The following is a 13,471-nucleotide window of genomic DNA, read 5'->3' on the forward strand; positions in this document are numbered from 1 at the left end:
CTGAAAGATACCGAGGGGTGTGTGAATGTACACTGACTTTTCTGCTTTCTTCTCACTGTTCACACATAATATTTCATTTCAGATTTTCAGAGGTCAAAGCTTTGCCACCCAGAACTCTTCACGCTTAATTAAGTTGCCTTTGAAAATAATTTTCTGCATGATATTCACACTGAGTTTAGGAAATCAAGGAAATCTATTATCTTGCCTGGCTGTGTGATACAGATGGGGGATCATGTGAAATTGAGGCATGAATGTCATGTCAATAAGAATTTAAAATGCTTTGTTTTAAATAAGTAGATGCTACATATATCCTCGAGCTCCACATTACAGCCAAAACATATGACTGTCATCTGGTGGATTTAAAGGTTGTGGTTCTCATTGCTTACCAAAAAGCCTCCATTTCAACCAAAGAATTGTCCGTTTCTATATAACAGAAACAAAAATATGATGTTTTCAGAGTTTCCCTTTAAATGTAAAACTATCTACAGCAGATGAAAAGTATCTGAGAGTCATGTTATTAAAAAACAGGGGAACAAAATTCACCAAAGACCTGACAGGACCTGCGCCATCTACACCGTTCACTGAAGCATCATCAGAAATATTCTCAGTGGAAGCATGGTAGTCGAGAAACCATTCTCAAGGAAGGAAACAGGGAGAAAAGGCACAGGCATGCCAAGTTACATAAAAACTGTTCTAAAAATCAGTGACAAGAAGTCTTCTGGAGTGATGAATCAAAATCATCAGCTGCTGATGATTTTGAAGCAAAAACCTTACATTTGGATTTGGATTGCTATAGAGGAGGTCAGGAGTGAGGTGAGTGCCTACAGCCTCTGTAAAACACGAGGGTTTGTGGCTTCATTTCAGCAACTGCTGTTCTGCACAGAAAAGTGCTGTGAAATTTTAATCCAGCATGAAATACCATTTGGAAAGTTTCTGGGAACAGCATTTGTTTTAGCATCACAATAATCCCAAACACATTCTCAATGCATTGGAAGCTCACCTGGATAGAAAACACACACAGTGAAAAACTATCAGTCATGGATTGGCCTCCTCAGAGCCTGAACCTCAACCTTAGTGTGGGAGAAATTTGACAGAGAACACAACAAAAGGCAAAACATTCAAAGAAGAGCTTTGAATGTCCTTCAAGAAGCCTGGAGAACTATTCCTGAAGACTATTTAAAGAAGTAAGCTGTCTAAGAAAGTTCAGGCTGTGTCAAAAGATAAAGATGGTCATAATAAATATTGACTGTCATGTTCGTTAGAACTGAACAAACTAAAACATATCGCAGCATTTATTTAGCAGTTTTCTAGCAAAATATAAAGAAAAGAGTGGTGACTGATTTGTGCATACTTCTTTACTGATAACTGTACTTACTGTTTATAGATAGCAGTGGTTACAGTTTTACATCAGAACTGGTGCAAGTTAAGGTCAAGTACAGGGTGGGCCATTTATATGGATACACCGTAATAAAATGGGAATGGTTGGTGATATTAAAGTCCTGTTTGTGGCACATTAGTATATGTGAGGGGGCAAACTCCTCAAGATGGGTGGTGACCATGGTGGCCATTTAGAAGTCGGCCATCTTGGATACAACTTTTGTTTTTTCAATAGGAAGAGGGTCATGTGACACATCAAACTTATTGGTAATGTCACAAGAAAAACAATGATGTGCTTGGTTTCAACGTAACTTTATTCTTTCATGAGTTATTTACAAGTTTCTCTTTGTTCACAGACATTGATATGTCGAAGAGGTTAACACGTGAGGAGCGGATCGAAATTGTGTTGTTATCTGGTGAACGCAGCAACCGGGTCATTGCAGCAGATTTCAATGCAAGACACCCTACGAGACCACCCATCTCCCATGCTACAGTTAGCAAACTGCTTGCTAAGTTTCGTGAAACTGGTTCAGTGTTGGATTTGCCAAAATGTGGACGCAAGAAAACTGTCACTAATGAAGAAACATCAGTGGCTGTCCTAGCTTCATTCAGCAAGAGCCCACAGCGTAGCACTCGCCGCATGTCACTGGAGAGTGGCATTAGTCGAACATCCCTTCGGCGGATATTAGCTACTCACAAATGGCACCCTTACAAACTCCAGCTACTGCAGCATCTCAACGAGGATGACCCAGATCAGCGCACAGAATTTGCAGAATGGGCAAAACAAAAATTGGAACAGGACCCTCAGTTCACGCAGAAGATTTTGTTCAGTGATGAGGCAAACTTTTATGTGAATGGTGAAGTTAACAAACAAAACCACCGCTATTGGTCTGACACTAACCCACATTGGATGGATCCCTCCAAGACTGTTGGACCAACAAAAGTGATGGTTTGGTGTGGTATATGCGGTACAACGATAGTGGGTCCATTCTTCATCAGTGGAAACCTGAAGGCCACTGGGTATTTGAAATTGCTACATGATGATATGTTTCCCTCTTTATGCACTGAAGCTGGCACGTTCCCTGAGTTTTTCCAGCAAGATGGTGCACCACCACATTATGGGTGCCAGGTCCGAGCATTCCTAGCTGAACAGTTTCCTGGAAAGTGGATTGGTCGTCATGGGCCAGTTGAATGGCCCCCAAGGTCTCCCGATCTGACCCCCTTAGACTTATCTTTGGGGTCATCTGAAGGCAATTGTCTATGGTGTGAAGATACGAGATGTGCAGCACCTGAAACTACGGATACTGGATGCCTGTGCTGGCATTTCTCCTGCGGTGTTGCTATCAGTGTGTGAAGAGTGGGAGAAGAGGGTTGCATTGACAATCCAACACAATGGGCAGCACATTGAACACATTTTAAAAGTGGTCAGAAACTTGTAAATAACTCATGAAAGAATAAAGTTACGTTGAAACCAAGCACACCGTTGTTTTTCTTGTGACATTACCAATAAGTTTGATGTGTCACATGGCCCTCTTCCTATTGAAAAAACAAAAGTTGTATCCAAGATGGCCGACTTCTAAATGGCCACCATGGTCACCACCCATCTTGAGGAGTTTGCCCCCTCACATATACTAATGTGCCACAAACAGGACTTTAATATTACCAACCACTCCCATTTTATTACGGAGTATCCATATAAATGGCCCACCCTGTACTTTAGGCTGTGGACTTAGTAAAGGGGTGTGTGTGTGTGTGTGTGTGTGTGTGTGTTAATGTTAAAGGTTTCTAAAATTCACTGGATTAATTAAAAGACTCAAACTATTGTTGACAGGAACCAGAAGGAGGCAGTAAAGCAATTTAAAGGATAACCAATTGCTGTTATGTTCATAGAAAAGACAGGCTTCAGGTAGTTCTGTGAGCAAGATGGACAGTGACCAACAGTTCAATGCAAATATTGTTTTAGCTAGCAACTAACAGTTATTATGAGCCTTTTATATTCATAGGAAGTTAATACTTCTGTCTGGTAGCTAATTGGCTTACATGCAACATATCAGATAGGCTAATCATAACAGTGGAAATTGTTTGCTTATATTTGTATTTAACATAAGAGAAGCAAAAGAGTAACTCTAACCCTAAAAATGGTTAGCAGTCGGTGACAAAGCTGGTTTATAAGCCTTTAGAAAGATGTGGGCATGTTGAATAATGTTACTTGCATGTTACTACAAACTGGGCATCACACTAAGAAGCAAGTTACATCAAAGGTTTTGACTGTAACAAAATAACTATCATTTCAGAGCACCGAAGCTTCCCCTGGTCAGGTGAACGCAAGGAAGACGAAAATGAGTACAAAAATGTTAACATGTGTACAGACAGACACTTCAAAACCAGAGGGAGGCAGCAAAGCAACATAGAGGGTGAAAAACTGCAGCGAGCTCCCCAAAGAAGAAGAGCAGGCCTCAGGTAGCTCTGTGAGAAAGATGGACAGTCCCCAGCAGTTAAATGTAAGTATTTTTATTCTAGGCAGCATTTATTATGAGTCTTTTGCCTTCATAGCAGGTTGACTGTTTTCTATTTGGCAGCTAACTAAGTGTTATTCAGCTTATCTAGCAGGTGGCTAACAATTAAGCTAGTCATTAGTCATAGGAACTGTTTGTTTGCATTTTTCTTTTTTGACCTTGTTTAAGAGATGCAAAGGAGTAAGTTTAACTCTGAAAAAGGCTATCAGTTGCTGACAAACCTAGTCTAAGAGTCATTAAAAGTGATTCAACTGCAATCAGAATTACACATTTTTTTCTTTGCATTGGACACATTAAATAACACAAATTAAAACTTTATGATTCCACATTGCTGTTTCCAAGTAATTGCATTTCTACTAAGCTTCCTTGCTGTCGTACCTCCAGCAGACATCAGGACTTGTTATTGGCTGCCCTTCTTCATGCATCTGATATTTTCAGATTAATGACTTTATTATCTATTCCAGTTTCACGTGTCTATCCGAAAGGGATTTTCTATTCCTGCTCTGCAAAAATGCAACACTTGCTGTTCTCCAGGAAAATTTCATTGTCCGTTTTGTTCACCTGAAATTTTCAAACCCACAAACCGCCCCAGTCTTAGGATCCACTTGGACAGCCATCGAAGGGAAGCCTTTGAAACTGGAAGTATGTTTCAGAACTTTAAGTTTCAGCTAAACCAACTCATTCCTAATCATGATGTTTACATCTTTTCTGTTTCAGAATACACCTTCCACAGGTGTAGACTCCAGTGCAGAAGTCAGGCGCATTACCACTGTTTGTACTGCAAAGCCACAGTGATAAGAAAGAAAACTTTCCACAGTCATCTGTCATTTTGCAGTGAGCAACAACAGAGGAGGGCCCGGAAATTATCCAAACTACACGCTGAATTGGCACAAAGAATCCAAAATGACAGAGGGAGCCCTTCATATGACATGGTGAGGGTGTGATGGTGTAGTGCTGCACGTGCTCTATGTTAAAGAAGATATGCATTATCTCTTAACAATTTTCCTAAATATTTAGTGTGCATGTCTATAGTTTTATTACATACTTTGTGTGTGGCCTAGTGGAAAAGCTGTAGCCACTTTAGAAAGACAGTCACTTACAATTGGTCAGCTTGTCCAAGCAAAGAAAACCAGCATTTGTTATACATATCAGGGGGACATCCAAGAAATTTATAGATGGGGCACAACTCCCTTCTCTGAAGGAAAAAGAGATGGCCCAGAATGAGTGGATGTCTCTGGTATTAAACATTCATGATAATTGGGGCTGAGGGGGTTGAGAGAATAGGTTTCATTTTAAGATTTTTACAGACTTTTAATTGTAGTAGAGTACCTTTCTATTTATATTAATAAAATCATGCACTGCCAGCCATATATCAGACAAGCAGCAGTCACCTAATACCCATTACCTTCAACCAGCTGCTTCTGTTTCATTGCTAAATTTAAATATGCTAACATCGGTTGAAGGTCCCACTGATTACCACAATCCTTATGGCGAGATGTGAACCCTGCACATATTTAAGCTATTTGCTTAATAGCTCCAAATGTTTCATTGTGTTCTTTCAACGTTGTTGATGTGGAACCAGTTCTACCAATTGAGCATCAAACCAACAAAAAGGAAAGTCATCCAAGAGATTTGAATTGGTTTAAAAAAAATTGTTTTATCTTCACAGGAGAGGGATGTGAACGGTAACGGCATAACTATCGTCTCAGATTCAGAGGGCCAAAACAGCCACGGAGCCAGCGGCGGCCATTCTGTGTCTCACAGTTTCACCAGATCAGGCAAATGTGACACTGGGAGGAAAATGAAGAGGAGTACAGAGACAGACTCCTCTAAATGTCACAAAGGTGTACAGACAGACACTCCAAAACCACAAGACTGCGATGAGTATTACTTTATGACCCTCACGAAAGTGTTTAAGAAGTTGGCTCCTCAGAAAAAGGCAGGGGTCAGGATGAAAATCGAACATCTTCTTCTCGAAGCTCAGTTTACATAGAGAAGGGCATACCGTCTTATATATAAATACAGATTTATGTTTTTTGATTGCACATGAATTACTCAAAGAAGTGGAAGTGATATGTTTTCTTTTTCACTGTGGACAAAGCCTTGAGTGTTTTGTGTCTTTGTGCCAGGCTACTGCATCTCAAATGCAAACGTACAACAATCATTTCAAACATTTCAGTATTTAATATAAATGTGTGCGAATTAGCAGGATAGTTGAATTCAAACACCTTTTTCTTAGTTTAACAATTAACAGACTTATTTGTTGAGGACAGGTGGCATGCTTAAGTTACACATTCAAACACTGAGGTACAGTATGAGCAGAGAGACAAAACCAGATGTTCTGTATGAGGATCTTTATTTGTAATAAATAGGATATATATTTTCATTAAAAAAAACAACTAGCCAGCTCCTTTGCTAGATTTTGAGTTGATTGTCATGTGCTTCAGATGATGTAAGTACAACTTGGTGAGACATCACAGTAAATGCTTTACGTTCATGTATGAAAGAGGAAATCAGACAGCAACTTTGTTGAATGTTATTTTCCTTCTCCCCAGGTTTTCCTATCTTTTATATTCCTGCTGTCTCTCAGCTATGGTGAAAGCGAAAGGGAAAAAAATGTTTAAAAAGTACAAGAATTCCAGTATTTGAGCTCTGAATCCTCGTGTCAAATATAACGAGGGATTTTCTTTTTACTATTCTGTTGGAGTATTTAAAGCTCCATAGCGTAGTGGTTTACATATTGATCCAACAAGTGAAAAAGCTCTACAAAAACTGCTAAATCAAATGTGCAGTGCTAGCTGATGTGGTGAGCCCTTGTTAATGAAGAAACAGCTGAAAGTAGTTTTATTCTACTTGAATAATTTCAGTGGTAATTATAAGTAAAATCTGTAGTAGCTCACATGGAAAGAAATGTATAAGAGTTTAGATTCTTTTTTTAAAATGTTGTAGCATTAAAGTTTCTTCTGTTCATCATCTTGTGAACCTGTAGATGTTTTGCAGACTGCAGAAGTGCACTCGTCTACAGTGTTAAGCCTCCTGTTGGCTATAATAATAATCTTAAAAAATATTTAAATGTTATGGCCCACCAAGGATGGGTGGAGATCTACACTCTTTCAGTATCTAACTTGTAGCAGTAGACTCCATGCTTGTGCTGTGGAGGTGGGAAACCAAAGCTGCGTACCCCTGGCTCAGACGGACCACAGTTACTTCGAGGTCTGGTGATGGGATAGCGAACGCTTCCATCGGCCAGCCAGCCGGCATCACAGCGGTCAAGCCCCGTGAACTTCCACGCAGAATACAGCTGTCCAACTTTGGCAATCTCTGCTCCGTCCTCCTGACACGCATGATGAGCTTCAGTCAGGTTCATCTTGTGAGAGGACTGAAGGTAGTAGACTCTCCCTTAGAATAAAACACATTTATTTTGACAGTTAGCCGCACAGACGTGTTTCAGACTGCTATTTAACTGCAGTTTATCACCCGTAAATGCTAATGTGTATTTGTACTTGAGTTTCTGCAAAATGAATTATGATGAATTAGAATATTCAGTTAGGTCATTTATTCATACAGTGGTTGTATAAATAAATGGGGGCTCAAAAAATGAGTCTTAGCACCTTTAAAGAGAGAAAATGGGAATCTGTGCCACTGTGCTCTTCAGAAATGAGGGTGTGAAACTGCTAAGTAATGGATCTGCTAATCTTTGTCAGTGTGGGCATCTTGACATGTCACAGTAAGGAAAACACAATTACACATCAGGAAATGGCCACTCAATATCACTTTAGCTTCTCTGTGGCCTTGTTGACCTCGCATCACCTTCTGCTTCGCCTCACCTTGGAGCAAAGAGGAAAAACAGAAGACATCGTAGTGATTAGGGTAGAGGTGAAGTCTATCGTAGCGGCGGACACCTGGGGCGAGGCGGGCTCCCCCGCAGGGCTCCCTGGACTGGGAGATCGGATACTGGACTGTCCCATCAGCCAGCCAGCCGGCATTGCACCAGTTTATTCCCTCTTTCCAAGACTGGAAGAGCTGTGTGATGGTGGCCACTGTTGAGTCCTGCTCCTTACAGGCTTGCTGGGCTCCCAGGAAGCTCAGATGGTAACGACCATGAGGGTGTTGGTAGGGAAAGACCACACCTGGGTGGAGGATTCAATCAGACATCAGAATATCTATGTGGACTTCAAAGTGTGTCAAGCTTTCACTGCTATTGTTATTTCATCTATTGTTACTACTTTGATTACCAGGTGATACTACCACTGGCTTGTGGGTTTTTTGTTGTTGTGTTTTTTTGTTGTTTTTTTTTAAATTCCAGGAAGTAGGTTTGCAATCATCTGCTCTTACTACAAACTACAAAAGAAAACCCTTTGATCTGCAACAGTGGGAAATCACAGGCTACTGGGTCAGCTGAACCAAACAGATGAAGTTAAAGTTAATTGTGTGGTTTTCTATGGCAACTCAATTTGGAAAGTAAAATGTTTATCAGTTGTTTGCAGCTTTTTTTGTCTTTTGCTTTTCTTTTTTTTTTTAATTGATGATTTATTTAAAAATGTAAGCAGTCTGCTTTTATAATGGATATCTACACCAGCGGTCCCCAACCCCCGAGCCACAGACCGCTACCGGTCCGTAAGTTGTTGCGTTGGTAACGGGCCGTAAAAGATGAGGCTCGGATGCGAAATTTCTGGTTTTCAGGGTTTTTATCGGTTTTTAGCTTTTCAGAGGTTTTTTTCCCGACGCTTTTATCGTTAACTCTGTTTCTCTGGGAATTTTTCCGTGTGTTATGAATAAATCGTCTTCTTTTTGGTACCGGTTTTATTTTGTTGAATTTCTCCGCGATACCTTAATGACCAGTCCGTGAAAATATTGTCGGACATAAACTGGTCCGTGGTGCAAAAAAGTTTGGGGACCGCTGATCTAGACTCTACATGTCGCAGCTTTCATTCACGGAAGCAAACAGGATAGCTGAAGGTGTAAATGCAGTACCTTGTAACTCTAGGTGAACCACTGTGCTTTGGTCCTCCAGTCCATCCACCACAGTACATTGATAGCGACCTGTATCATTCAGCCAGAGTTTATTCAACACAAGTGCAGCATCTCCTGGGAAATCCTGTCGGAGCTGCACACGACCCCTGCCCGACAGACAGTGCATGTTAATAGTTTAAAGGAAAAAATGCTCAAACAGTCAGCGTTATCAGGTTATCGTATTCAGTTGATCATATCTTTAACCTGAAATCTCCAAAACTTCGGAATCGAGTCCCGAAAGCCACGATCACGTCAGTCTCCTGTCCCCCAGCGGCGGGCAGCCAGGACCACTTGACCCGGACCTCCCTTGGTGAGCTCGGCACAGGCTCATACCAAAATCTGCATTGTAGGGTCGCATTACCCCCTCTGACCGAAAGCACTGATGGCTCAGCAGAGTCCACGTAGAGTTTCATACCAATAAAATGAACTGCAGAATAAATACAGATTTAACTTATCATACTGATTTTATATTAAAAGGTTAAGGTCTGAGCAATAATGTGCATACGTTGGTTGTTGCCGCTTTCATTGAGGTAGTCACTGTAGAAGAAGCTGTTTTGGGTTGGGGGGGCAGCCGGGGCCCAGTCTGAGAGAACCAGGTGAGCTATGAACAACAATACAGTCTGGAAGCACCAAATCATCATCAGCAGTGTCTGCACAATCCTCAAACCTGCGAAGAGAAAAAATATTGGCTAATTAATCATTAAAGGTCATGGAGCAGGATGGACACGATCAGAAATGAGTGGATATTCTCGACAAAAGATGTTGAATATGGAGCTAACAGGAAGGAGGACAAAAAAAGTATTTGAGAGGGTTTTTTTTAAATGAAGACTCTGCTTGCTGTATTGTGAACACTGGATGTTATGATAAAGCAGCAGCAGTAAAGGAAATCACGATACAATTTTAGCAGGTGTGCCAAATGTAATGACCTCGCTGTATATAGTTTGCTGTGTTTATACAGGGAAAATGCGTTTTTACACTGCGGGACTGTCAGTGTTTAGATTTAACAATAGCCATTAATGTTCGTCAAAGTAGTTTTCTCGTAAAAAGAAATATCTGGTAATTCTTTGTTTTTACATTCATCAGGTCCCAATCAGCCCAAACATCAAAGAGAAATTAAAAATGCAGGAGGTTAAAGCTAACAAATTATATCTGACGTACAGTTGTTATAATAATAATTATTATTAGATGGCTTTCTTTCCCACTTACCGCGAAATTGTCTGCGTGGTTTTTCCACCTCGTGTGAAAGGTCTGATGTTGGAGAGCTGGAGGCAAAGTGATCAAAATATTCCCAGGATATAAATACCGCATTTAGCTTCCCCTCAGTCTCTGTCGATGATAAAAAACAGGTGCAGCTATATGGGGCCAGTTAATAATGATGAAGAGTGTCCTGACCTTCTCCCCGAGGAGTGTCTGGTCGTACCGCTGCTCTGATTCTTAAGCACAGTCATCAAGCTGCTGGAAACATCCCCGTGTGTGTCTCTTTATGCAAGCTGTGGTAGGTAGGGCATCTGCGGTTCAAGAAGACCTACAGAAATGACCCCCACCCCCGCAAAGTAAGCGCAGTTACAGTGGTATAGCTTTAAAAGAAAGTTAAAGATCATCGTGATTTTGATGGAAATTTAGCCTTTTATGTTACGCATATTATTCTACTATTGGGTAAAGTCTTTGTGGAGGCTCTATAAAAATATTAAAATACACAAAATTATTTTTGTCTTTTTTAAGGTCACCACAGTAATACACTTCAACAGGAACGGCACATGGGATCGCTGAGCGGCTGTTTGTGGAGGAAAACTCTTTGAAAGCAGATACTTGTTATGGAGGGCAGCAGCATTTACTAGAAACACTAGAAACACCGTAATCTTTAAAAAGAGCTCCTTTTATGGTGTGGAAAACATGACCTACACAGTCACATACAGCAGACACAAACAGTGAAGAAGTATCATGTGTTAGAGATGCTTTGACCTCCACTGCCTTTATTTTACAGAGATGAAAGATGTTGCCAGAGGCCAAACATGCCAGGATTGTGAGCCTATGGGCTAACATGTGTAATTACTGGTGTAAAGAGCAAGCCAGAGTCTTCTGCAAGAACTGCATTCAAGCGTTTGCGATAACTGGCAACGAGTCTCTCTTGCTGTGGAGGAGTTTGGCACACTCTTTATTACAGAATTGTTTTATTCAGACATAATGGAGGGTTTTCAAGCATGAGTGGTGTGTTAAGTATCAGATCAAAGTCCAGATTTTAATTAGGCCACTTTCAATTTTTTATTTTTTTATTTTTTTTGAGCCATTCAGAGATGAACTTGCTGGGGTGTGTGCTAGCACTTCAGGAAAGCACCAAAACATCCGCAGACCATCACACTACCACCACCATGTTTCACTGTTGCTATGAAGTTCTTTTTATGAAATGCTGTTCGTTTTACGCAGATGTAACAGAATCAAAACTTCCTAAAAGTTCAGCTTTGGTCTTGTCAGTTCACAGAATAGTTTCCCCAAAGTCATCAAGATGTTTTTTGGCACATGTAAGACGAGCCATTGTGTTCTCTATTGTCAGCAGTGGTTTTCTCTTTGAACTCTCCCATGGATGCCATTTTTGCCACGTCTCTTTCTTATTGCTGTATCATGTTTATTACATAAACAGGCTGTTTGACCTAATTTGGTTGTTAGAAAACAGTTTAAGAGTGATTCCTGTACTTTTGTACTGCGTGTCACTCACTCAAATTTGACGTCCACAATGTTTCCACTGTTTGGTAGAGATTCCCATTGGATGTGAGAGTAAAATAAAACTGCTATAAAAGTGGAATCACATTGAAACCTTATAAAAAGGACATAAAATTGCAAACATAATAGTAATTTAAAGGATGTGTTTTTGTGTATCAGTGTTTAAGAAATGATTTCCTGAATTCCTTAGCTTGAATTTCACCATCACCAGGCTGAGCATGAAGACTCACATCATGTTTTGTGTGGTTGGAACAGTTTGTTCTTCGCGAAACAAAGAGGAACGCAGCCAACGGCAGGCTGCTCAAAAACTGCACCTTCTTTTAAGTTTTATCTCCTTTTAAGTGCTTAGTTGTACAAAAGAATGCTCACTTTTGTCTTCTTTATCTACGCCTTCATTTTGTACCCCGTGTACGTGACTCTGCTAACAAGTCAGCTCATGCTTAAATCGGCTGTGAACATCTACTCTAACATGGGCATTAGCTCAAAAATGGATTTTTGTGTCTCAGCTGAAAAGATACACAAAGTGTAGAAAGAGTTTGTTTTTTTTTTAAATTTATGTTTTATTAGTTTTCTTATTTATACAACATGTACAACAAATTCAATTTAATCACCGTGAGGTGGAAAGCAAAACCAAACAAAACACAACCATTTCAACCAATATTCTTCAAATGAGTCCGCCTGGCACTTTAGCCTAAAAGTTATTCTTTCCATAACAAAAATATTATATATCATATCAATCCATTCATCTATGGTAGGAATATCCTCTTTAATCCAAAGGCGAGTTATGGCCTTTTTGCAAGCTACCGACAGCACACTGAACAAATATTTATCCGGTTTGCATAGATTAAGACTCTCTAGGTTGCCTAGGTACAATAATGCAAAATGAAATTGTATTTTCTTTTGGAAGATTGTTTCCATGACCTTATGTATTTCCTTCCAAAATGGAACCACACGGGGACATTCCCAAAAAATGTGAAAATGATTTGCTGTTGCATGTCCACAATGCCTCCAGCATGCTGTATTCTGAGAATAATTGGATTTTTGGGCTGGGGTCATAAAATAACGAAATACATTCTTCCAGCTGAATTCCCTCCACGAGGGGGAGCTTGTTACTGACCACTGCTGCCTACAAATCCCATCCCATTCCTCTCCTGTTAGGAATAGATTGCTCTCTGTTTCCCATCTTGCTTTAACATATCTTGTATCATGACCCCGTAGATTGATCAGTGAACAATATAATTTGGAAATAATTTTTTGATAGGGTCCATCTCTATATGCATTCTCGAATATATTTATAATCTCTTCATTCCCAGTCGATAACTGAGAATTTTTTAGCTTTTTATTCAGGAAGTCCCTCAGTTGCAAATATCTAAAAAAAAATCTTGATTTTGCAACCCAAACTTTTTCTTAAGGTCTTGGAAACTCATCACTTTTCCATTTTTCAACAAGGTACTGTATGTGGTGAGACCTTTATTTGCCCATGTTTTGAATGTCAAGTCGATCTTACTAGGCAAAAATTCTGGGTCATATGCAAACCATTTAAGGAATCCGGCCCTCTGGTTTAATTGGTACTTTTTAAGTACTCTTTCCCATATTTTTATTGAACTTACTATCCAAGGGTTGCCCGGGTCTCCCAGGAGTCGTAACTCTGAAGGATCTCCTATCAGTGCCCCGACAGGGAAGTTACCTCCCAAGGACAATTCCACTTCCTTCCATCTTGAACAGTATCTGGGTTTACACCAGCCCACCAGATTTCTTATTTGTGTTGCCCTGTAGTAGTCCTGTAGGCAAGGGAGGCCTAATCCTTCTTTATCTTTGGGAAGCTGAAGTGTTTTGAACTTAACTCT

The 13,471-nt window shown here is 40.2% G+C and overlaps 2 protein-coding genes across 2 annotated transcripts; one reads left to right on the forward strand and one right to left on the reverse strand.

Moving 5' to 3' along the window:
- The first annotated feature begins 3,854 nt into the window (after positions 1–3,854).
- On the forward strand, positions 3,855–6,093 carry LOC118454417 (uncharacterized). The gene is made up of 4 exons (XM_087844676.1): positions 3,855–3,878; positions 4,358–4,535; positions 4,611–4,825; positions 5,563–6,093. Exons 1-4 carry the CDS (start codon positions 3,855–3,857, stop codon positions 5,884–5,886), a joined length of 741 nt encoding a protein of 246 aa, XP_087700802.1. The 3' UTR covers positions 5,887–6,093.
- Positions 6,094–6,996: 903 nt separating this feature from the next.
- On the reverse strand, positions 6,997–10,354 carry LOC102799419 (hyaluronan and proteoglycan link protein 3-like). The gene is made up of 7 exons (XM_087844666.1): positions 10,299–10,354; positions 10,113–10,168; positions 9,412–9,573; positions 9,111–9,333; positions 8,868–9,013; positions 7,721–8,023; positions 6,997–7,292 (listed from the first exon to the last, which is right to left on the reverse strand). The coding sequence occupies exons 1-7, from the start codon at positions 10,352–10,354 to the stop codon at positions 6,997–6,999; spliced, it is 1,242 nt and encodes a 413-aa protein (XP_087700792.1).
- Between the last annotated feature and the right edge of the window lie 3,117 nt (positions 10,355–13,471).

The sequence above is a fragment of the Neolamprologus brichardi genome, chromosome 1, assembly GCF_056152115.1.
Source record: "Neolamprologus brichardi isolate AB-2024 chromosome 1, ASM5615211v1, whole genome shotgun sequence".
Lineage (NCBI taxonomy): Eukaryota > Metazoa > Chordata > Actinopteri > Cichliformes > Cichlidae > Neolamprologus > Neolamprologus brichardi.

What these genes read in the sequence shown, in the direction of transcription:
- LOC118454417 (XM_087844676.1), top strand. Translation starts at nt 3,855, where the DNA reads ATGGACAGTCCCCAGCAGTTAAAT. An exon ending in ACAGTCCCCAGCAGTTAAAT is followed by an intron (nt 3,879 to 4,357) that starts GTAAGTATTTTT and finishes TATCTATTCCAG; the next exon opens with TTTCACGTGTCTATCCGAAA. An exon ending in GGAGCCCTTCATATGACATG is followed by an intron (nt 4,826 to 5,562) that starts GTGAGGGTGTGA and finishes TTATCTTCACAG; the next exon opens with GAGAGGGATGTGAACGGTAA.
- LOC102799419 (XM_087844666.1), bottom strand. Translation starts at nt 10,354, where the DNA reads ATGACTGTGCTTAAGAATCAGAGCAGCGGTACGACCAGACACTCCTCG. An exon ending in TGAAAGCGGCAACAACCAAC is followed by an intron (nt 9,334 to 9,411) that starts GTATGCACATTA and finishes TTTATTCTGCAG; the next exon opens with TTCATTTTATTGGTATGAAA. An exon ending in CGAAGTTTTGGAGATTTCAG is followed by an intron (nt 9,014 to 9,110) that starts GTTAAAGATATG and finishes TCTGTCGGGCAG; the next exon opens with GGGTCGTGTGCAGCTCCGAC.